This window comes from Erythrolamprus reginae, chromosome 6 (assembly GCF_031021105.1).
Source record: "Erythrolamprus reginae isolate rEryReg1 chromosome 6, rEryReg1.hap1, whole genome shotgun sequence".
Classification (NCBI taxonomy): Eukaryota; Metazoa; Chordata; class Lepidosauria; order Squamata; family Dipsadidae; genus Erythrolamprus; species Erythrolamprus reginae.
The window spans coordinates 11,373,768-11,398,044 of record NC_091955.1 but is presented as its reverse complement, the minus strand read 5'-3'; the positions used below and the strand labels follow the sequence as shown (position 1 = coordinate 11,398,044).

The 24,277-nt window shown below is 41.9% G+C and overlaps 1 protein-coding gene across 1 annotated transcript; it reads left to right on the top strand.

The window, feature by feature from the left end:
- The first annotated feature begins 931 nt into the window (after positions 1–931).
- BCL2L14 (BCL2 like 14) lies at positions 932–23,251 on the top strand. The gene is made up of 6 exons (XM_070755250.1): positions 932–1,122; positions 9,218–9,684; positions 12,180–12,347; positions 14,599–14,669; positions 17,817–18,092; positions 22,423–23,251. Exons 2-6 carry the CDS (start codon positions 9,246–9,248, stop codon positions 22,462–22,464), a joined length of 996 nt encoding a protein of 331 aa, XP_070611351.1. The 5' UTR covers positions 932–1,122; positions 9,218–9,245; the 3' UTR covers positions 22,465–23,251.
- Positions 23,252–24,277: the final 1,026 nt, after the last annotated feature.

Genomic DNA, 24,277 nt, shown 5'->3' with positions numbered 1-24,277 from the left:
ATAAAATACAAGAGATAGCATACGGGCAGACTAGATGGACCATGAGGTCTTTTTCTGTCATCAAGCTTCTATGTTTCTTCTTTAAAAAAATTTTTTTTAATTGATTTTTAACAATTTTTAATATACACACAACATAAAAGAGTGCATAGTGAAAAGTGCCCACCCCCCCGATACACACACATACCCTACCACCAAATCGGGGGTGTTTCTTATATAACCCATTTTGACCCAAGAGCAATATATCTATTTACATATTATTGAGTGATTCCAGTTTATTTCTTGTAGCTTGGTCTCGGATTCTGCTCGTCATATATCGTCTTACCTTGTCCCACCGTCCCATCAGTTGTCTCAAATCAGTTTCATTATCCAAATTTATCCTTTTATCCATAATTTCAAATTGAATATGGTCCACCATGTACTTATACCAGTTTTGCATTGTCCATTTTGTCGCATCTTTCCAACCCAAAACTATTACCGCCTGAGTGCTTTCTATCGCTGCTTGTTTTATTTCTCTAAATTCTCCCATCGCATTACTTTTAACTAATACAGTACTGCCATTTCCCTAGTGATTGTCCATTGTGTATTTAACATTCTATTAATGTCCTCTTGCACTTTTTGCCAAAATTCCTGCACTATTGGGCATTCCCAAAACATATACATAAACACTCCTTTATCTTGACACCTGTGCCAACAAATACCCCTTCTATGTTTCTATGTAAGAGAGAAACATTAGGACAGGGGATGGAAGGCACCGTGGTGCACTTCTGCACGCCCCTTAGATGTCCTTGCTTAGATGTCCTTCACCCATATCTTTTCCAGTTGTTTTTCATACCTCGGGCAGGATGCCCTTAGCTTTCAAACTCCAAGTCAGAGTGATTTCATCTTGGGTGATGTTTAAGCTTGTTTGGGTGACTCCACCCTTTTAACCTTTGACTGGCTCATGAGGAAGTGAAAGCTCTCATTTGAATTCCTCACTTGAGTTGGCTGTTGGGCTCACACAGCTGGAACGGGGAGATATTCAATTGCATCGGCTCTCAACCGTTTAGTAGTTTTGTAGGCGAGACCCGTAAGGGAGATCAGGAAGAGATTTCACCAGGACCGTTTGGGCATTAAAATTCAAAGGTATGGCTTCCAAATTATCCATACTAATGAGTTGCATTTAAATGTTGGGCTTGTTTAAACCTGGATGGTGGATGTCCTCTTGGGAGTTACACCAATGTTAACATCTCTGTTACATTGATGTTACCAAGTGAAGCAACTTCTAGCTCTGTTGAGGAAGGGGGTAAAAAATCTTGATGGTGTTTCAAGATGATCCTGCAGTACATATTGTCACCAGACATTCATTTTTGCTGAATGTTCTAGTCCTGGTTTTTGCCTTGAACAAAGGAGGTGGCAACTGGGTTAACATGGGGATGAAAGGTTTAACAGATTTAAAAGAGTTGGAAGCAGTGATAGGCTACTGCCCCAATGGGGCAGTGGGGCACAGTGGGGGTAGTAGGTTTATGCACTATTTATTGAATACTTAATTGTTTTTTTATTGTCCTTTCTTCTGTAGTACCTTAGTATGAACCTTAATTTTACGTTTAAAATAGGAAATAATTAAATAGTATGTTTTTACCCATATGGTAAATGATTTAGCTTTACTAGATAAATGGTCAAAGCAATGGAAACTGCAGTTTAATGTTTCCAAATGTAAAATAGTGCACTTGGGGAAAAGGAATCCTCAATCTGAGTATTGTATTGGCAGTTCTGTGTTAGCAAAAACTTCAGAAGAGAAGGATTTAGAGGTAGTGATTTCTGACAGTCTCAAAATGGGTGAACAGTGCAGTCAGGCAGTAGGGAAAGCAAGTAGGATGCTTGGCTGCATAGCTAGAGGTATAACAAGCAGGAAGAGGGAGATTATGATCCCGCGATATAGAATGCTGGTGAGACCACATTTGGAATACTGTGTTCAGTTCTGGAGACCTCACCTACAAAAAGATATTGACAAAATTGAACAGGTCCAAAGAGGGGCTACAAGAATGGTGGAAGGTCTTAAGCATAAAACGTATCAGGAAAGACTTAATGAACTCAATCTCTATAGTCTGGAGGACAGAAGGAAAAGGGGGGACATGATCGAAACATTTAAATATATTAAAGGTTTAAATAAGGTCCAGGAGGGAAGTGTTTTTAATAGGAAAGTGAACACAAGAACAAGGGGACACAATCTGAAGTTAGTTGGGGGAAAGATCAAAAGCAACATGAGAAAATATTATTTTACTGAAAGAGTAGTAGATCCTTGGAACAAACTTCCAGCAGACGTGGTAGATAAATCCACAGTAACTGAATTTAAACATGCCTGGGATAAACATAGATCCATCCTAAGATAAAATACAGGAAATAGTATAAGGGCAGACTAGATGGACCATGGGGTCTTTTTCTGCCGTCAGACTTCTATGTTTCTATGTTTCTAAGCGCTTTAATCAGTTTAATCATTATCTAGAACTGAACTTCTATAGCAATTAAAGAAAACTGAGCTTCTTGCCTAACCTGTTATCCTACTGAACCTTTTGGGTTCAGTACAAAACTTTAAAATGTGACTGTGCTCCTCAACAGATAATGCTGTCTATAGTTTGTCCTTTTTGTGGCTCTTCAAATAATGGGACTTAATCAACTGAAAAAGAGTCCAAGCATTTGAAAACCTACCTTGGTCGGTAAGCCACTCCCACCCAGTCACATGACCTTTAAGCCACCTCCTGTCACATGATTGGCAAGCCACTCCTACCTGGTCACATGGCCAGCAAGCCACTCCTGCCCGGTCACATGACCATAAAGCCACAAAATCAAGCCACACCCAAAAAATAAACCACGCCCACAATGTGGCAGTGGGAATTTTAGCAGCCCATCATTGGTTGGAAGGGACCTTGTAGGTCATCTAGTCCAATCCCCACCCAAGATGGAGGTTCTCGGGGTTGATGCTCCTGGCAGTGGAAAGGGATGAAGTATCTACCCCTTGCCATTTCTTTTGAGAAGGTTCTGGTGCTCCTCCAAGCTTCTTCATCCCTTTGAGTTCTTCAAATGTTTCTGAAGAAACTTTTTGCCTTCAGGGAAGACTGCGTTTCTAAAGTTGATTCTCCATCCATTTATCACAGAGGTCTTCAAACTTGGCAACTTTAAGACATGTGGACTTCAACTCCCAGAATTCTCCAGCCAGCTCTGCTGGGAGTTGAAGTCCACAAGTCTTAAAGTTGCCAAGGTTGGGAACCTCTGATTTATCGTTTTGGTCGCATATTTTATTTAAAGTGGCACCTCTACCTAAGAATGCCTCTACTTACCAACTTTTCTAGATAAGAACCAGGTGTTCAAGATTTTTTTGCCTCTTCTCAAGAACCATTTTCCACTTACAAACCTGAGCCTCCAAAACTGTAATCGGAAAAAGGCAGGGAGAAGCCTCCGTAGGACTTCTCTAGGAATCTCCTGGGAGGAAACAGGGCTGGAAAAGGTGGGGAGAAGCCACCATAGAGCCTCTCTAGGAATCTCCTGGGAGGAAACAGGACTGGAAAAGGCGCACACTCACATTTTAGATTCTGGGTGAAGCCCAACTTTGGAGCTTATGCACCGAACACAAATTCCTTGTCTGTCCAATCACACATGGCCGATAAAGAATTCTAATTCTAATTTATGCTTGCCTGGGAAGGATAAGTAGCAGAAAATGCCTCCTCGATGGTTATTAAATATCAGCTTATTTGCCAAAAAGAACTTCTTTTTTATTATTATTAAAAATAAATTTTGTTTTAAATACATATATACACACAACACACAGAACAAAACAAAAACATTTAAAAAGAAAATTGGACGAATGTGTAGCAAATCTAACTGTACTCACATTCTATTACATATCACTTTTTAAATACAGTACTTGTTATTGTTCTGCCGGCGTGTTTCAACCGCCCGTAATTACAGGGTAATTAGTCCAGGAAGACACACACCACACGATAAAAGGAAAACCCAAAAGTTTTTATAAACAGAAAAACAGAAACAGCTCCCTTTTTAAATGTCAAAGGGATTTTCTGGTACACACAAGGCACAGGTTAAATGCAGTCCAATTGCTCACCCAATAACTAGAAACTTGAGTCCAATTCTAAAGTCCAGAGAGTCCACACACAATCTTGAACAGCACAAAAACCACGATCTTGACGAAACAATGAATCAGATAAACTGCCATGAGGCTAAAACACCAAGCTGCACTTTTATCTGTAGCACTAATTACAGCAGCCCCACCCAACTACAGGTGGCCTCATTTTCTCTTGTAATAATCCTTCAGTTGTTGTTTCCTATGCATCACTCTACGCATGCGTGGATGTGTAATTAATTCTTATTCAGAATCCAGGGATGATATACAGATGATTGGTCTCCTCCTGGGCTGTCTGCCAAACTCCCCTCTTCCCTGTCACTCACGCTTCCTTTGGTCAGAGGAGGCTTCATCGGCAGATTCCATCGTGAGCAAAACAGGCCTGCGGCATGTGGATGTCTCCCCCACATCCACCTGCACATTCCTTGGGGCAGGAGCTGGGCCAGAGCTAACCACAAAATGTTATAAACCAGATTTTTTTTAAAAAAATAATCATAATTTATAAAAGTAATCTTATATCTCTATTTTTTCATTATACAAATTGTCACCAAGAAATAGCTCTTTTTAATTGTTAATTGAGCATACATTAATCACTTTAACCTTTTTTCTAGCCAACAATAGAACATATCCCAGCATTTATAGAATTCGGACTCTTCCTTGTTTTTTATTTCCAACGTTAATTTGTCCATCTCTGCACATGTTGTAATTTTCTCTATTATCTCCTCCTTCTTTAAGAACTTCTTAAAGCCAACAGAGCACTGCTAGAAAAAGTAGTGGGGAATTTTGTGCAGAAGAAATGTTCTGATTTCTCAGAAACGAGAAGTAAAGCAATCACATCACTTTTGTAAACCGCCATAAACTTTGTTGTGTACTTTGTACAGTTTCTAGAACAAAGTTCACATCATTACAAAGTTTAGGAAGGTTGATACGCCTAAAATAAATCGGCTGCTGTAGAAATAGTTGGCTAGCGATTTCATTTTAGCTTCTGTAATATAAAGGAAGCAAGGAGGTAGAGTATGGGCCCCTTTGGAATTGTATGAGACCTGGAATTTCTTAGTTTTTTCAGGCGTGCTGCATGTTTGATCCATGCAATTCTTAGAAACATAGAAGACTGACGGCAGAAAAAGACCTCATGGTCCATCTAGTCTGCTCTTATACTATTTCCTGTATTTTATCTTACAATGGATATATGTTTATCCCAGGCATGTTTAAATTCAGTTACTGTGGATTTGCCAACCACGTCTGCTGGAAGTTTGTTCCAAGGATCTACTACTCTTTCAGTGAAATAATATTTTCTCATGTTGCTTTTGATCTTTCCCCCAACTAACTTCAGATTGTGTCCCCTTGTTCTTGTGTTCACTTTCCTATTAAAAACACTTCCCTCCTGAACCTTATTTAACCCTTTAACATATTTAAATGTTTCGATCATGTCCCCCCTTTTCCTTCTGTCCTCCAGACTATACAGATTGAGTTCATTAAGTCTTTCCTGATATGTTTTATGCTTAAGACCTTCCATAGATAGATTCTATAACATTCTATAGATGTTATTTGTTAGGTTGGGCTTTGTATGTCAATGTAACGTGTATATGTTTGACATATATATGTATATATTGTGTATATATGTTGTTTTTAAAATTACTCAATACAATTATTTTTACATTCCTCAGCTGAGAATTAACATGGCAGAAAAGAAGGGAAAGTGTAAAAACTTAGAAGTGACCTGGGTTTTCTTATTTTGCTATATATTACCTGCGTGCCACAGGTGGCATACGGAGCCATATTGGAGGGCACATGAGGCTTCCCTGAACCCCCAGAGTGCAAAAAACGGCCAAGCGGGCAAACCAGAAGTTCAGAAAAACAGACTTCCAGTTTACTCGTTGTTCTGCCTGGCTTCTAGCCACCCAAGAGCAAAGTAATAAATCAAACACACAACCTAGGAGCAATAAAATATGGTTCTTAAGTAGATAAAAATATACAGAGGGCGGTACGCCTCCGGGAATGCACGAGCAATGCTGAGTTATTAGTCCAGAAAGTCAAAGTTACCCACTGAAGTCCGCACAGTACTTCCTGCTTGAGTGTCAGAAAGTTCACAGAAATCCAAAATCCAAAACAAAACCACGATGCATCAATGTCTCTTCTTCAAAGCTCAAACGATAATCTCCCACACAGCTCACGCCAACCCTCCCGTTTTTATCAAGGTTGCAGCAGCGTCATTAGTCTTATCAGCTGTGTCTTATCATTTGTTTCTGCGCTTGTGCAGCTGCTGTTGCCTTCCCAACATTCTTCGCACTCGCGGATTCAGAATTTTTATTATTATTTATTAGACTTGTATGCCGCCCTTCTCTGAAGACTATGTCAATGTAATGTGAAGTTTAATGTAGGTTTGACGCATATACCTATATACTCGAGTATAAGTCGACCCGATTATAAGCCGAGGCACCCACTTTTGCCACAAAAACTGGGGAAACTTATTGACTCGAATATAAGTCCAGGGTGGAAAATACAGTGGCTACTGGTAACTTATAAAAATGGAATATTCTTCTATTGTAGCTTCTTAAAATTGTTTTTGTAGGAGAATAAAAAAACATATGAAGAACGGTTGCAGGAACTGGGTATATCTAATTTAATGAAAAAAGGGACCATGGGAGACATGATAGCATTCTTCCAATATCTCAGAGTTTGCCACAAAGAAGAAAGAGTCAACCTATTCTCCAAAGCACCTGAGGGCACAACAAGAAGCAATGGGTGGAAACTAAACAAGGAGAGAAGCAACTTAGAACTAAGGAGAAAATTCCTGACAGTTGGAACAATGAATCTGTGGAACAGCCTGCCACCAAAAGTTGGGAATGCTCCAACACTGGAAGTTTTTAAGAAGATGTTGGATACCCATTTGTCTGAAGTAGTGTAGGGTTTCCTGCCTAGGCAAGGGGTTAGACCAGAAGACTTCCAAGGTCCCTTCCAACCCTGTTGTTATTATTATATTATATAACTTTTTTCCTTCCAAAATGTTTTTTATTTATTGCATCTTTCTTCCTCCCCTTCCAAAATTTTTCTTTTTTTTTAAATTCCAAAAACCTCTTAAAATATCTTTAGGAATGTTATCTTAATCTTAAAACCTGTTATCTTAATCTTCATTACAATATCCTTATAATTTTCTTAATAATTGGGATTTCATATATTCTTTCAAAACAATTGCTTAAATCAAACTTCCATGTGATAAATATTCAGATTTTCCATTTAAAACATATTTCATAAGTCAAAACAATTATTACTATCTCAATAGATCAGTAAATAACAATTGGGGGTTACTCAATCATTAACTGTAAAATCTTTCTTCTACATTATATTTATCTTGCATAAGGAGAAACCATACTCTTTAAAAAAGGTAAATCTATTCATATTAATTACGTAGAACAAATGTTTAATGACAAAATTCATACTATTATATTATCCTAACCGTTGTATTGTTTTAAACAAGTCAGCATTAACAATCCTCTTGGGTAGGATAAGTATAGTTGGAAGAAAAAGTTTAATTACACAGAGTTATCCCCACTTTAAGCAACAATTTCTTACAAAATAACCTATCCTGTAAATCAAATTTAAATGGGTAACTTACATTTTACTTGTACATTTTGTTTACTTGTAAAATATCGTTGCTGGCTTGATCAGGAGAGAAAGCCATGGTTCCTTCCTTCTGAAAGTCTCTTCAACCCTCCCGCCCCTTCCCCCAGTGCTTCCTGTAGAGGAGAAGCTGTGATTGGTACAGCTTGCTGCCAATCAGATAGCTCTCTCAGTGCCTCCTTTCTGTGTAGAGAAGGAGCTGTGATTGGTTCAGCCTGCTGCCAATCAGGCAGATGAGGGGTAGCAAGAGCAGAAAGAGAAAAAAAACCCCTTGTGTTGCCAACCATGAGGTTTCTTTCCTCCCTGCCTTTCACATGGGAACTGTGGAGCCTTGGGACAGGTCAGTGAAAGTCAGTGACTCTAGTATAAGTCGAGGTTGGATTTTTCAGCACATTTTTTGTGCTGAAAATATCGACTTATACTCGAGTATATGCGGTATGTATATTTGATGATGGTGAAGGTGATTTCACCGAAACGTCGAAATATTACACGGGGCAAAACCCGAACTCAGAACAATCTATGTATATTTTATTTATTTATTTATTTTATTATTTAGATTTGTATGCCGCCCCTCTCCGCAGACTCGTGGCGGCTCACAACAAAGTGAAATAATTTACAACAAATCTAAATTACAGTTTAAAAATATTTTTAAAACCCCATTTTCTAAACAAACATACAAACAGACATACCATTCATAAATTGTATATGCCCAGGGGAGATGTCTCAGTTCCCCCATGCCTGACGACAAAGGTGGGTCTTAAGGAGCTTACAAAAGGCGAGAGTAGGGGCAGTTCTAATCTCCGGGGGGAGTTGTTTCCAAAGGGTCGGGGCTGCCACAGAGAAGGCTCTTCCCCTGGGGCCCGCCAACCGACATTGTTTAGTTGACGGGACCCGGAGAAGGCCCACTCTGTGGGACCGAACCGGTCGCTGGGATTCGTGCGGCAGCAGGCGGTCTTGGAGATATTCTGGTCCAGTGCCATGAAGGGCTTTAAAGGTCATAACCAACACTTTGAATTGTGACCGGAAATTGATCGGCAACCAATGCAGACTGTGGAGTGTTGGTGAAACATGGGCATACCTAGGTAAGCCCATGACTGCTCTCGCAGCTGCATTCTGCACGATCTGGAGTTTCCGAACACTTTTCAAAGGTAGCCCCATGTAGAGAGCATTACAGTAGTCGAGCCTCGAGGTGATGAGGGCATGAGTGACTGTGAGCAGTGACTCCCGGTCCAGATAGGGCCGCAACTGGTGCACCAGGCGAACCTGGGCAAACGCCCCCCTTTTGTGTATGTATGTTGTTTTTCAAACTACTCGGCATACAAATCTAATAAATTATTATTATTATTATTATTATTATTATTATTATTATTATTATTACTCAATAAAATTATTTTTACATTGCTCAGCTGAGAATTAAAATGGCAGAAAAGAAGGGAAAATGTTAAAAACTTAGAAGTGACGTGGGTTTTTCTTCTTTTGCTGTAGGGCGGAAGGACCTGATAGAACCTGCAGGATGAACAACGAATACACCAACAGCTTGACCAACATGGAAGAAATCTCTTTGGACGATGCGGACAAAACCAGCATAGAATTCAGAGTTCTGATGGTCTACGCACAGCGTCGACTATCTGAGAGCAAATATGGGCAATTATTAGAAAGAGAGCCCAGAGTCCAGGAAAAAAGGAGTGAGGTTGTGCAAGCTGACCCTCCAGCCAAGGAAAAAGAAGTGACCCTCCCAGAAATTTCTCCGGAAGATCATAAACCACCAAAACAGAAGGACCAGAAGAAGGCAAAGAAGAAGAAAAAAGGAAAGATAAAGACAAGAACCAACTGGAAATGCCTTTGTATTCCTTCTTGCCTAAGGCCGCGAGCAAGAGCTGTTTTCATGAATGAAGCATCCTCCGTCAATGGCCATGCTATGAAGCTGATGACCAGAGTTGAGGGTTTACGAGGTAGGCATGCTATGAGTTTGCTACAACTTGGGTTGTTCAGGGGAAAACCGAAAAATTAGAATATCTAATTTTTAAGTAAGGGGAATTAATTGTGATAGCATGGCAGTTTTTCCCACAACTTATTTCTAACAACAGTTGACAATAAAATGCGGCGAAAGAAGTCAAGATGTGTGCCTGAAGTTTAGTCTTTTGTGTACAGTGGTATCTCAGTACTCAATCGCTTTGAAACACATCGAATTGGGTACTCAACGCATTTTGATTTGAAAATTTTGTCCTGGTCCTCAACGCACAAGCCAGAACATGTCAGTGTTGACTGCCTTGTGACTCACTACATTATTCCTTATGGGGAATATTTATTTGGTACTCATCGTTTTTGGTACTCAGCAAGGTCATCAAATTGGGCATAATTCATTTAACTGCTTAGGAAAGGTAATGTATTTTTCAGCGTATAAGACACACCTTTTCCCCCCCAGATGAGGCTGAAAATTTGGGTGCATCTTATACTCTGAATGTAACTTTTTTCAAACTCTTTTTCCAGCCTTAAAGAGGCGCTAATGATCTTCCCTGCTCTTACCTTGCAAGCTTTGTCACTTTGTTACTCTCTTCGAAGTGTTATTCCGGGCTTCATGTTACGAGCCCCAATTAAGTCAGGAATGTAAATTCAAACACACACGCTGTTGCAGAGTAAACAGAAAAGCAGTTTATCCAAAATAATGCTGTGAACACGCACTTTGAACTGAGCAAATTAGCTCACACATAGATAACAGTCCTTGAAAGCTGTGAGAGACAAAAACAAACAGAGCAGATAAGAGCAGCTGTGAAAGCGTCACAGCCAAACCTCTTCAAGTGAGTCCACAAGATTTACTTAGCTGTGAAATGTCCCAAAAAGTCTGTGAAAGTCCAGGAACAATGCAAACACGACGTATCCTTCTCCAAGTGGATAAACTCCCACATGCGCTCTCTGCAACACTGGAAATTTATCAGCAACCCCATTAGCCTAATTGCCTCAGCCACAGGTGTTCTCTCTTATCTCTGACGACACCTGTGCAGTTGGTCCCTTCTAGCCAGGAGCCTGCGCATTCTGGCATCTGTCCACCGATCCGAGTCTGAGTCCGATGACCCACTAATGAGGTCATTAACTAATGGGCTGGCTGCATCCATCTCTCTATCTGATTCTTCTTCCCCCCCTTGGCAATGACTCTTCACTGTCCAAAGCTGATGGCTTCTCCTAAGCCAACATCCAAATTCCCCATTGCAGGAGCTGGTCCAGAGCCAACCACAACACAAAGAATGTTTTTTCAGCCCTAAATCTTTGCAGGCTTTTAAAAATTGCTCTAACTTTAGCCTAGCTCTTACCGACTTGCGGGCTCTTACATATTACTCTCTCCAAGTAAGTTTTTGTTTCCAGCCCTAACCAGGTGATAAGCTGAAGCTAACCAGAGTAAGGATGCTAGCCAGATGAATACCTGGTAGGCAGACTCCCCCCATCCCTATTTTCCTCCCCAAAAACCTATACATCTAATACTCCAAAAAATATGGTACCTTTGGTGTGGTCATAAGCCAAGGATTACCTATAATTCTCATGGTGATGGAGCCAAACTGGATTCCAAAATGGTTTTAGATGATGCAGCAGGTTGTATGTTGCTGAACAATGTATTGGCTGAAGGGAGATGGTTGAATGGAATCATAATACTTAATTATAATAATAATTTATTGGATTTGTATGCCGCCCCTCTCCGTAGACTCGGGGCAGCTAACAACAATAATAAAAACAACATGTACAACCCAATAATAAAAAACAACTAAAAACCCCTATTATAAAACCAAACATACACACAAACATACCATGCATAACTTGTAATGGCCTAGGGGGAAGGGCTATCTCAACTCCCCCATGCCTGGCGGTATAAATGAGTCTAGATAGATAGATAGATAGATAGATAGATAGATAGATAGATAGATAGATAGATAGATAGATAGATAGATAGATAGATAGATGGATGATAGATTTTTTATTGGCCAAGTGTGATTGGACACACAAGGAATTTGTCTTGGTGCATATGCTCTCAGCGTACATAAAATAAAATATACATTTGTCAAGAATCATGTGGTACGACACTTAATGATTGTCATGGGGTCAAATAAGCAATGAAGAAGCAAGATTAATAAAAATCTTAGGATATACGCAACAAGTTACAGTCATACAGTCAACATGGGAGGAAATGGGTGATAGGAATGATGAGAAAAAAAAGTAGAGTAGTTTACGAAAGACAGGGAAGGTGGGGGCAGTTCTAATCTCCGGGGGGAGTTGGTTCCAGAGGGCCGGGGCCGCCACAGAGAAGGCTCTTCCCCTGGGGCCCGCCAAACGACATTGTTTAGTCAACAGGACCTGGAGAAGGCCAACTCTGTGGGACCTTATCAGTCGCTGGGATTCGTGCGGTAGCAGGCGGTTCCGGAGGTAATCATCCCATTCTTATTTTGCTTTCCTTTCCTAGATGACTCGGACATTTCTCGTTTGGCTCAGAGACTAGTCGAGATAGTGGATCATTCCAGATTTCCGGTGGGGAAGAAGAGCACTCCAGTACTGGATCGTGCATTGAGTCTAGAAGAAGACGGTGGCTCAACCAGCAAGCCAATTCCACCAGCTGGGATTGATGAACTAGGTAAAGTGCATTTTTAATTTATTCACGGGGACATTTGCTACTGATTTTCGGTTCATGGACATTTATTTATTTATTATTATTTATTTTATTTATTGGATTTGTATGCCGCCCCTCTCCGTAGACTCGGGGTGGCTAACTACAGTAACAAAAACCAGCATGTAAATCCAATACTAAAACAACTAAAAAACCCTTATTGTAAAACTAAACATCCATACATACTAACATACCGTACATGAATTGTAAAGGCCTAGGGGGAAAGAATATCTCAGTTCCCCCATGCCTGACGGCAGAGGTGGGTTTTAAGGAGCTTGCAAAAGGCAAGGAGGGTGGGGGCAGTTCTAATCTCCAGGGGGAGTTGGTTCCAGAGGGCCGGGGCCGCCACAGAGAAGGATCTTCCCCTGGGCCCCGCCAAACGACATTGTTTTGTTGACGGGACCCGGAGGAGACCGACTCTGTGGGACTTAACTGGTCGCTGGGATTTGTGCGGCAGAAGGCGGTCTCATAGATACCCTGGTCCAGTCCATTGCTCACATGGGCACTGCAGAAGATTTCCATTTTGGACAAGTTCTAGAGGAAGACCCCTAACTTGCTTTCTGTATGCCTTGTAGCAGTTCCGCCCATTTCAACACAACTATCCTCCGCAATACAGTGATACCTTGTCTTACGAACGCCTCTTCATACGAACTTTTTGTGATACGAACCTGGTATTTAAGATTTGTTTGCCTCTTCTTAAGAACCATTTTCACCTTATGAACCCATGACCGGGTGCGTGCGCTCCCTTACTGCTGCAGAGATTCCCCTGCCTTGGGACTGCCACCATTTGATTGCCGCCCTCACTGGGATTCCCCACCTCCAGACTGCCAACATCGACTGTTGCTGGCCGAAGCGCCTGGGATTTTCCCTTTGCTTTCCAGCGGCTGGGCAAGACTATGAGAGTATAGCAGGAAAAGATATAGGTATAGAAGAGAAGATATAGGAGAGACAATAGAACAGGGGACGGTAGGCACTCTGGTGCACTTATGTACGCCCCTTACTCACCTCTTAGGAACTTGGTGAGGTCAACCGTGGATACTGCTCATCGGTCTGGAACCCATACCACATCTCAGACATCAACACCCTTGAAAATGTCCAAAGATATTTCACCAGAAGAGCCCTTCACTCCTCCACTCGAAACAGAATATCCTACGAAAATAGACTAACAATCCTGGGCCTAGAAAGCCTAGAACTACGGCGCCTAAAACATGATCTGAGTATTGCCCACAAGATCATATGCTGCAACGTCCTACCGGTCAATGACTACTTCAGCTTCAACCGCAATAACACAAGAGCACGCAACAGATTCAAACTTAATACGAACCGCTCCAAACTTGACTGTAAAAAATATGATTTCAACAATCGAGTTATCGAAGCGTGGAACTCATTACCGGACTCAATTGTGTCAACCCCAACCCCCAACATTTCTCCCTTAGACTCTCCACAATTGACCTCTCCAGGTTCCTAAGAGGCCAGTAAGGGGTGTACATAAGGGCACTGGTGTGCCTTTCGTCCCCTGTCCAATTGTCTTTCCTCTCTTTCACCTATCATATATATTCTCTTCCTTTCATATATCCTCTCCTCTAAGTTCACTTTTACCCTTATATATATTACCACATGTCTATTTCCTTCCTATGTATTTGTGTATTGGACAAATGAATGAATAAATAAAATAAATAAATAAAGTGTTGGGGGTTAGGGGATGATACTACAGAGTCTGGTAGTGAATTCCATGCTTCGACAACTCGATTACTAAAGTCGTATTTTTTGCAGTCAAGTTTGGAGCGGTTAATATTAAGCTTGTATCTGTTGTGTGCTCTTGTGTTGAAGTAGTCTTTGACAGGCAGGACGTTGCAGCATATGATCTTGTGGGCAATACTTAGATCATGCTTGAAGCATCGTAGTTCTAAGCTTTCTAGACCCAGGATTGTAAGTCTAGTTTTGTAGGGTGTTCTGTTACGGGTAGAGGAGTGAAGGGCTCTCCTGGTGAAGTATCTCTGGACATTTTCGAGGGAATGGAGAAAATTGGAGAATTTTCTCCATGGAGAAAATCTCTGGGGTCAAAAAAGGAATCGAAAAACAACTTGATGGCACTTATAAGCAACCCATAATTTCTAGTAGCATCTTACCAACCCATTAGTCCGAGGGCTTTGTTATTTTACGGGCTGTGTTATGAAAAGAAAATTAGGCACTTAATTAATTTTTTTCTTTTTACCAGACAACGAAGAAAACGTTATTGAAGCGATAGTTGCCTTGTTACGGAAGTCAGGAGATGAACTGGAGGAAAAGGTAACCAAAGGTGGTATGGACTCCGAAGCTCTGTTTGAAAATTAATTGAAGAATTTTTCCCATCCATCCCTTGTTTTTCTTAATTTACAATTCAAGCGCATGGATTTCAGTGCTGTCTTCTTAAAAACTCTCTCTCCTAAAAGCCAGGCATAACTTCCTTCTAGCACAGGAAAAAATATTTTCTTTCTTTCTTTCTTTCTTTCTTTCTTTCTTTCTTTCTGCCTTCCTTCCTTTCTATCTTTATTTCTTTCCTTCCTTCCTTCCTCTTTCTTTCTTTCTTTCTTTCTATCTTTCTTTCCTTCCTTCTTTCTTTCTTTCCTTCCTTCCTCTTTCTTTCTTTCTTTCTTTCTATCTATCTTTCTTTCTTTCTTTCATTCTTTCCTTCCTTCCTTCCTTCCTTCCTTCCTTCCTTCCTTCCTTCCTTCCTTCTTTCTTTCTTTCTTTCTTTCTTTCTTTCTTTCTTTCTTTCTTTCTTTCTTTCTTTCTTTCTTTCTTATATTTATATGCTTACTCCAAACAGACTCTGAGTGGCTAACAACAGGAGTAAATACAGCAGCAATAATAATAGTTAAAAATCTAATAATAAAAGTCAGTAATAACAGCAATAACATTAAAAAAAACATACACACTTGCAATCAGCCTAATTCTAGGTCTGCCGGAAAAGCCAGGTCTTAACGGCTTTCTTGAAGACCGGTAGGGTGGAAATAGCGCGGATCTCTGGGGGCAGTTGGTTCCAAAGGGTTGGAGCCACAACAAAGAAGGCTCTTCCCCGAGGTCCCACCAACCGACATTGTTTGGCGGACGGGACCTGGAGAAGGCCGATTCTGTGGGCCCTTACTAGCTACCAGTACTGCATACCTGACCTTACCCATAGGAGCCCATCACTGTACTGAACAAAACTCCACACTGGTAACAGGAAGGGCATCCGGACATTAAAACACTCTTCTAGCTCTATTCAGATGCCGAGATTCCACCCTGCAAGGGATTATGGGCAGGCGGGGTGGGTGGGTGTTCCTGCTTACCTCTGCTACCAGTGCGGTTGTGCGCATGGGAGTGAGATTTCGCTTCTGCGCATGCACAGGAAGCAAATCATGTGAGAAGACGCGTGGGCACGTGAGATTTTGGCAAAATTTAATTTAATTTAATTTAATTTAATTTAATTTAATAATTTAATTTTTAATTTAATTTTTAATTTAATTTAATTAATATAATTTAATTTAATTTAATATTTATTTATTTATTCTATCTATCTATCTATCTATCTATCTATCTATCTATCTATCTATCTATCTATCTATCTATCTATTTATTGGATTTATATGCCGCCCCTCTCCGCAGACTCCGGGCGGCTAACAACAGTGACAAAAAACAGCATGTAACAATCCAATACTAAACAACTAAAAAAAACCCCTTATTATAAAACCAAACATACATACAAACATACCATGCGTAAATTGTAGAAGCCTAGGGGGAAAGAATATCTCAGTTCCCCCATGCCTGACAGCAGAGGTGGGTTTTAAGAAGCCTACGAATGGTGAGGAGGGGGGGGCAATTCTGATCTCTGGGGGGAGTTGTTTCCAAAGGGCCGGGGCCGCCACAGAGAAGGCTCTTCCCCTGGGTCCCGCCAAGCGACATTCTTTAGTTGACGGGACCCGGAGAAGAGCCACTCTGTGGGACCTAACTGGTCGCTGGGATTCTTGCGGCAGAAGGCGGTCCCTGAGATAATCTGGTCCGGTGCCATGAAGGGCTTTATAGGTCATAACCAACACTTTGAATTGTGACCGGAAACTGATCGGCAACCAATGCAGACTGTGGAGTGTTGGTGTAACATGGGCATATTTGGGGAAGCCCATGACTGCTCTCGCAGCTGCATTCTGCACGATATGAAGTTTCCTAACACTTTTCAAATGTAGCCCCATGTAGAGAGCGTTACAGTAGTTGAGCCTCGAGGTGATGAGGGCATGAGTGACTGTGAGCAGTGACTCCCGGTCCAAATGTGGCCGCAACTGGTGCACCAGACGAACCTGGGCAAACGCCCCCCTTGCCGCAGCTTCCGCGCATGCATTCCATCCATTAATCCATTCCACCAATTTCTGGAGGAATTCGTGCTGACCTTCATATAATACAGTTTGGAAAAAAAAGAAAACAATCTGGCCTAGAGAACTTGTTAAAGAACTTGGCTAAACAAACAAACCAATATTTGCAGGGCCCTCCCTAAAGCTCATAGGTAAGAAAGTGAGGACAAATAAAGGGAAATATTTCTTCACCCAGAGGGTCATTGGTTGATGGAATTCCCTTCCACAAGAGGCCGTGACAGCTGTCAGCCTGGATATCTTCAAGGCAGGATTAGACAGATTCATGGATGCCAAGTGTATCAGTGGTTATTGAAACGGATGTCCATGTGCCGCCTCTATGTTGGTTGAAGCAGGCATAGTTCCATTTGTTGGGGGTCAAGGGAAAAGGAGGGTTTTGCCTTCTCTTTCTGCTCAAGATCCCCATGGACAATTGGTGGGCCACTGTGTGACACAGAATGCTGGACTCGATGGGCTTTGGCCTGATTCAGCATGGCTCTACTTAGGTTTGTAGGTTCTTAATTTTACTTTATTTATTTATTTATTATTTGGATTTGTATGCCGCCCCTCTCCGCAGACTCGGGGCGGCTAAAAACAGCAGTAAACAATAAATAACAAAATCCAATATTAAGAAACAGTTAAAAACCCATTATATAAAAAACCAATCATACGTACAAACATACCATGCATAAAATTGTAAGGCCTATGGGGAGAGTGTATCTCAGTTCCCCCATGCCTGTCGGCAGAGGTGGGCTTTAAGCAGTTTACGAAAGGCAGGGATGGTGGGGGCAATTCTAATCTCTGGGGGGAGTTGGTTCTAGAGGGTCGGGGCCGCCACAGAGAAGGCTCTTCCTCTGGGTCCCGCCAGGTGACATTGTTTGGTTGACGGGACCTGGAGAAGACCCACTCTGTGGGACCTAACTGGTCGCTGGGATTCGTGCAGCAGAAGGCGGTCCTTTATATTAAAATAAAACAAAACAATGTATTAAAGAGCCCGACAGGAATTGGGCAGCTTATAAATTTAATAAATGAAATGAAATTAAAATAATAAAATAGCTTCTCTTTCCCCTTCCAGATGAAGAAGGATAAGACCTTCTGTCAGACCATCTGGGGTATGCTGACCTCCTACTCGTTCTTCACGAGAGTGACCGACCAGCTTCTTGAGGAGGTGCCCATAGACTCCACAGCCAGTTCAGAGGAGGAAGTGAAGACCATGAAAGTTGCCTTGGTTATGGAAGCCGCAACCAGACTCACTGCAGTGGACAACCATCCCATGAATCTTGTGCTGGGCTTTGGAACAAAGTACCTGCAGGAACACTTCAGCCCTTGGATCCAAAGCCAAGGGGGATGGGTAAGAGATGGGAGCCACACCCAGCCTTCAGGTTAAATTCCAGTTTCGATGCTCTGCACAGACTCAAAAGTGTTTAATTCCCATTGGCTGACTTTTCTTAATTAATTTTTAAAATTATTTTTACACACACAAGACTAAAACAAACATACAACAATTATTGGGGTTATTTACAACCCCATTTGCGTCAGACGTTATTATCGGAGTTATATACATTTATACATTTCTTTGTTACTGTTATGATTGTGCATATCCTGTATTATAAATCGAGTTATTACAATTATTTAACCACTGAGAAATATAGCCAGTGAAGGGCTGCCACTTACCTCACTACCCAGATGGTCCTTGGCAGCCGGCACAGGTGCACGTGCTTCCGACATGTGCGTGTGTATGCCCACGTGAGATTAGGCCTCTGCGCATGCGCAGCAAGTCAAATCTCATTAGATTTTGGCTATTTTTGCCAATATTTTTGCTTCTGCACATGTGCAGGAGCAAAAACACAGTGATTTTCACCGGAAATCTGCTGCTTGTGATGTTCGCGGGCCAGTTCCGCTACCCGGATAGCATCCCCCCACCTGGGGGGCGGGAGGATCCCATGACTGAGTAGACCTATACTTTAACTTAATTTATCATTTCTTCCTTTTAACCAGTTATAATATTTATCCCACATTGTCCTATTGGCTGACTTAGTTGCTATGCCTATTCATTGGCTGATCTTGTTGCTATTGGCTCTCCCAGTTCATGAATACAGTGGTACCTCTACCTAAGAACGCCTCTACTTAAGAACTTTTCTAGATAAGAACCGGGTGTTCAAGATTTTTTTTGCGTCTTCTTAAAAACCATTTTCCACTTACAAACCTGAGCCTCCGAAACTGTAAACGGAAAAGGCAGGGAGAAGCCTCCGTGGGGCCTCTAGGAATCTCCTGGGAGGAAACAGGGCCGGAAAAGACAGGGAGAAGCCTCTGTGGGGCCTCTCTAGGAATCTCCTGGGAGGAAACAGGGCCAGAAAAGGCAGGGAGAAGCCTCAGTGGGGCCTCTGTAGGGATCTCCAGGGAGGAAACAGGGCCGGAAAAGGCAGGGAGAAGCCTCTGTGGAGCCTCCCTAGGAATCTCCTGGGAGGAAACAGGGCTGGAAAAGGCAGGGAACAGCCTCTGTGGGGCCTCTCTAGGAATCTCCTGGGAGGAAACAGGGCCTCCGCCCTCCCTGTGGTTTCTCCTGTCGCACGCATTATTTACTTTTACACTGATTCCTATGGGAAAAATTGCTTCTTCTTACAAACTTTTCTACTTAAGAACCTGGTCACGCAACGAATAAGTTCGTAAGTAGAGGTACCACTGTATTACAATTATTTAACTACTGAGCAGTATACCCAGTGAAGGGCAGCCACTTGCCTTGCTACCCAGATGGTCTTCGGTGGCTGGCGCAGGCGTGCTCACTCCCAAAATGTGCATGCATGTGCCCCACACGAGATTTGGCTTCTGCATATGCGCAGAAGCCAAATGTCACAAGATTTCAGCTATTTTCGCCATTTATTTTGCTTCCGCGCATGTGGAGAAGCTAAACCCTCCCACAGATTTTCACTGGAAATCTGCCATTCATGCCGTTCATGGGCCATTTCCGCTACATGGGGGGTGGAGCCCATGAGTGAGTATGTATGTATGTATGTATGTATGTATGTATGTATGTATGTATGTATGTATTTATTTATTTACTTACTTATTTACTTATGTACTTATTTACTACTTATTTACTACTTATTGACTTATTGACTTATTGACTTACTTACTTACTTACTTACTTACTTACTTACTTACTTACTTACTTACTTACTTACTTACTTACTTACTTATTAGATTTGTATGCCGCCCCTCTCCGTAGACTCGGGGCGGCTCACAGCAACAATAAACAATGTAGAACAAATCTAATAATTTAAGGAAAAACACTAAAAACCCCATTATTAAAAACAAACATACATACAAACATATCATGCATAAACTGTATAGGCCCAGGGGAGATGTTTCAATTCCCCCATGCTTGATGGCAGAGGTGGGTTTTAAGGAGCTTACGAAAGGCAAGGAGGGTGGGGGCAGTTCTAATCTTCGGGGGGAGCTGGTTCCAGAGGGTCGGGGCTGCCACAGAGAAGGCTCTTCCCCTGGGTCCCGCCAAACGGCATTGTTTAGTTGACGGGACCCGGAGAAGGCCAACTCTGTGGGACCTAATCGGTCGCTGGGATTTCTGCGGTATACCTATTGTTGTGTCCTGGCAACTCCCTGGAGACAGCTGAGGCATAATCTGGTTGGTTTACAAAACGGCGGGAAAATGCAAGCCTCCAATTGGCTGCCGCAACAGACAGCTCGCATAAAAGAGCTGTCAGCCACGGCTGAGGAGATTGTTTCGCTTCGCTAATTACGAGTGCTGTTCTATCGTTCTGGTAGTTCTCAGTGAATAAAAGTTGTTTTCTCTTCATTTTAGATTTGTATGCTGCCCCGAGACTACGGAGAGGGGCGGCATACAAACCAAATAGATAGATAGATAGATAGATAGATAGATAGATAATAATAATAATTATTATTATTATTATTTCTGCCTAAGCCTCTTTTGCTGAGAAACATAGAAACACAGAAGACTGACGGCAGAAAAAGACCTCCTGGTCCATCTAATCTGCCCTTATACTATTTCCTGTATTTTATCTTAGGATGAAGAGAAGGATTTAGGGGTAGTGATTTCTGACAGTCTCAAAATGGGTGAGCAGTGTGGTCGGGCAGTAGGAAAAGCAAGTAGGATGCTTGGCTGCATAGCTAGAGGTATAACAAGCAGGAAGAGGGAGATTGTGATCCCCTTATCTAGAGCGCTGGTGAGACCACATTTGGAATACTGTGTTCAGTTCTGGAGACCTCACCTACAAAAAGATATGGACAAAATTGAACGGGTCCAAAGACGGGCTACAACAACAGTGGAAGGTCTTAAGCATAAAACATATCAGGAAAGACTTCATGAACTCCATCTGTATAGTCTGGAGGACAGAAGGAAAAGGGGGAACATGATCGAAATATTTAAATATGTTAAAGGGTGAAATAAGGTCCAGGAGGGAAGTGTTTTTAATAGGAAAGTGAACACAAGAACAAGGGGACACAATCTGAAGTTAGTTGGGGGAAAGATCAAAAGCAACATGAGAAAATATTATTTGACTGAAAGAGTAGTAGATCCTTGGAACAAACTTCCAGCAGACGTGGTTGGTAAATCCACAGTAACTGAATTTAAACATGCCTGGGATAAACATATATCCATCCTAAGATAAAAATACAGGAAATAGTATAAGGGCAGACTAGATGGACCATGAGGCCAGTCTTCTATGTTTCTATGGATATATGTTTATCCAAGAAATACTTAATACCTATACTTTAACTTAATTAAAGTACAGTGATACCTCATCTTACAAACGCCTCGTCATACAAACTTTTCGAGATACAAACCCGGAGTTTAAGATTTTTTTGCCTCATCTTACAAACTATTTTCACCTTACAAACCCACCACCGCTGCTGGGAAACCCCACCTCCGGACTTCCGTGTTTTTGTGATGCTGCAGGGGAATCCAAGCAATGCAAAAACGGGCGCTTCGCTGGCAATGGAAGTCCGGAGGTGGGGTTTCCCAGCGAGGGGAGCCTCAGGGGAATCCCAGCAGTGCAAAAACACAGAGGTCTGGAGCTGGGGTTTCGAGGATTTTGGTGTTTTTGTGATGCTGCGATTTCACTGATGATCCCTTTGCTGGGAAACCCCACCTCTGGACTTCCGTTGCCAGCGAAGTGCTCGTTTTTGCGATGCTGGGATTCCCCTGCTAGGATTCTCCTGCAGCATCGCAAAAACACAGAAGTCCGGAGGTGGGGTGTCCCATGGAGGGGAGCCTCAGGGAAATCCCAGCAGTGCAAAAACGGGCGCTTCGGCTGGCAAAAGGGGTGAATTTTGGGCTTGCACACATTAATCGCTTTTCCATTGATTCCTATGGGAAACATTGTTTCGTCTTACAAACTTTTCACCTTAAGAACCGCGTCCCTGAACCAATTAAGTTTGTAAGACAAGGTATCACTGTATAGGTATTAAGAAATACTTTATACTTTAACTCAATACTTTATACCTATACTTTAACCTGATTTATCATTCCTTTTTTTCAACCGGTTATAAAATGTATCCCCTATTGTCCCATTGGCTGACTGAGTTGCTAAGCCTATTCATTGGCTGATCTTGTTACTACTGGCTCTCACAGTTCATGAATATCTTAACAACACTGAACAACAAATCTCACTGGTTTCCCCTTACTTCTCCCCCACCCCTCCCAGCTAAAAGCCTTAAGATTACCAGACCAGGAAGAAGTTGAATGAGAAAAAGGAGCTCCCCTTCAAAAGCGTTGGTTAAATATGGAGAAAAGTGATCGGAATGCGAGAGGAAAAACTTAAATCACTTTTAGGATTGCCTCCAATATGGGGAAAAGGATGCTTCATGGAACTTTTGGAAAACCGGCAACAGCAGCAGTAGATATCATGCGACCTGGACGGGGACTACAAGTTCTGTTTTATTCCTGCTTAATGAAAGAGCCATGCAGCCTTATTATTGGAGCGACCCAAAGTCTTCCGGTGGAATGAAGCGACTTATTTTGCAGATTCGGCTTCTGGGTCTAAATTAAACGTGCAACCCAGTCGGGTTGAGAACTTTAAGGACAAGAACGATGGCTGCTTTGATCCAGGAATGTGAAGACGAACAATTGGACTGTCGCAATCTGCTTTTTCCTGTGTGTGTGTGTATGTATGTGTATGAAGGGTGGGGTTTCAAAAAAGGCAAGGTGCCTGCTACTTCTGGACTTTCTGAGTTCCCTCTCGTTTTCCCGCGGAGCCTTGTCAATGTTACTCGTAAGATGCTCTTTGGCATCAGTCTTTGAGGTGCTTGCTTTTTTGAATTGAACGCATCCCTCGCCCCGTTTCCTTGGGAGGTTTGGTACAGGTGTAAACAGAACAATGACACAATGGGTTTGGTCAAATAAAGATGTAGTGGGGAATGATAGACTTAATTATGAAAGTGATTAAATTCTCAGGGGCAAAATTAGATTAAGTCACAATGATTGATTTAAATGTACACAATTAAGAGAACAATAAAACAAGTGATTTCTCCTCCTCTCTTGTGTAGTTGTGTATTGAGCTCCATTCCTTTCTTCCTTGGTGTTGTGGTTAGCTCTGGCCCAGCTCCTGCCCCAAGGACTTGGATGTGGGGGAGACATCCACATGCTGCAGGCCTGTTTTGCCCCCCCCCCGGTGGAATCTGCTGATGAAGGCTCCTCTGACCAAGAAGACATGAGTGACAGGGAGGAGGAGAGTGGGGCAGACAGCTCAGAAGGAGATCAATTATCTCGCTCCTCCTTGGATTCAGAACAAGAGTTAATGATACAGCCACGCATGCAGAGAGCGATGCATAGGCAACAACAGCTGAGAGATTAGTATCAAAGAAAATGAGGCCACCTGTGGTTGGGTGGGGCTGTGGTAATTAGTGAGGCTGCTATAAATAGCAGCCTGAGGATTATGTGTTTCATGACTGCTTTACTGACTTTGACCTTTTGTGTGCTGCTTTTTCCCAGCTTTGAAACTAAACCAGAGCAAAGTGTGTTTCACTTTGTGAAAGAAGAAGGACTGTGAATTGCCTCACAGCTGCAAGCTAAGTATCCCAGAACTGATCAGGGACTTGTACAAATTACCAGGTTGTTTGGAGACGAGTGCTCTTTGCTATACCAAAAGAGGGCTTGGTTTAAGTGAATTTTCATTATAAAGAACATTGTTTTGAATTTTCAAATGTGTGTGTGTCTGAAATTTGTACTTGTGAATTTTTGGGAGGATTCTACCAGAGAGCCTGACAGAACACTTGGCATCTCTGCTCTGGGTCCTCGGAGAGGGGTGGCATACAAGTCTAATAAATAATAAATAATAATCTTAAAATCTAGCAAACAAGCCTGGGATCCGGGTGATCCTGTCTTCAAAGTCTCTTTAAGTAACAAAGAGGGTTTTCTTGGTTTCGAATCAAAACCGTTGTCTTAGTAATTATGTCTTCCAATACAAAGTCTCACAATAACTTTCGATTCTTTTTAACTTCTTTTAAAAATTTTAAATTTTAATTTTAATAGACTCAGAAGATCAAAACTGGCCGGCCCTT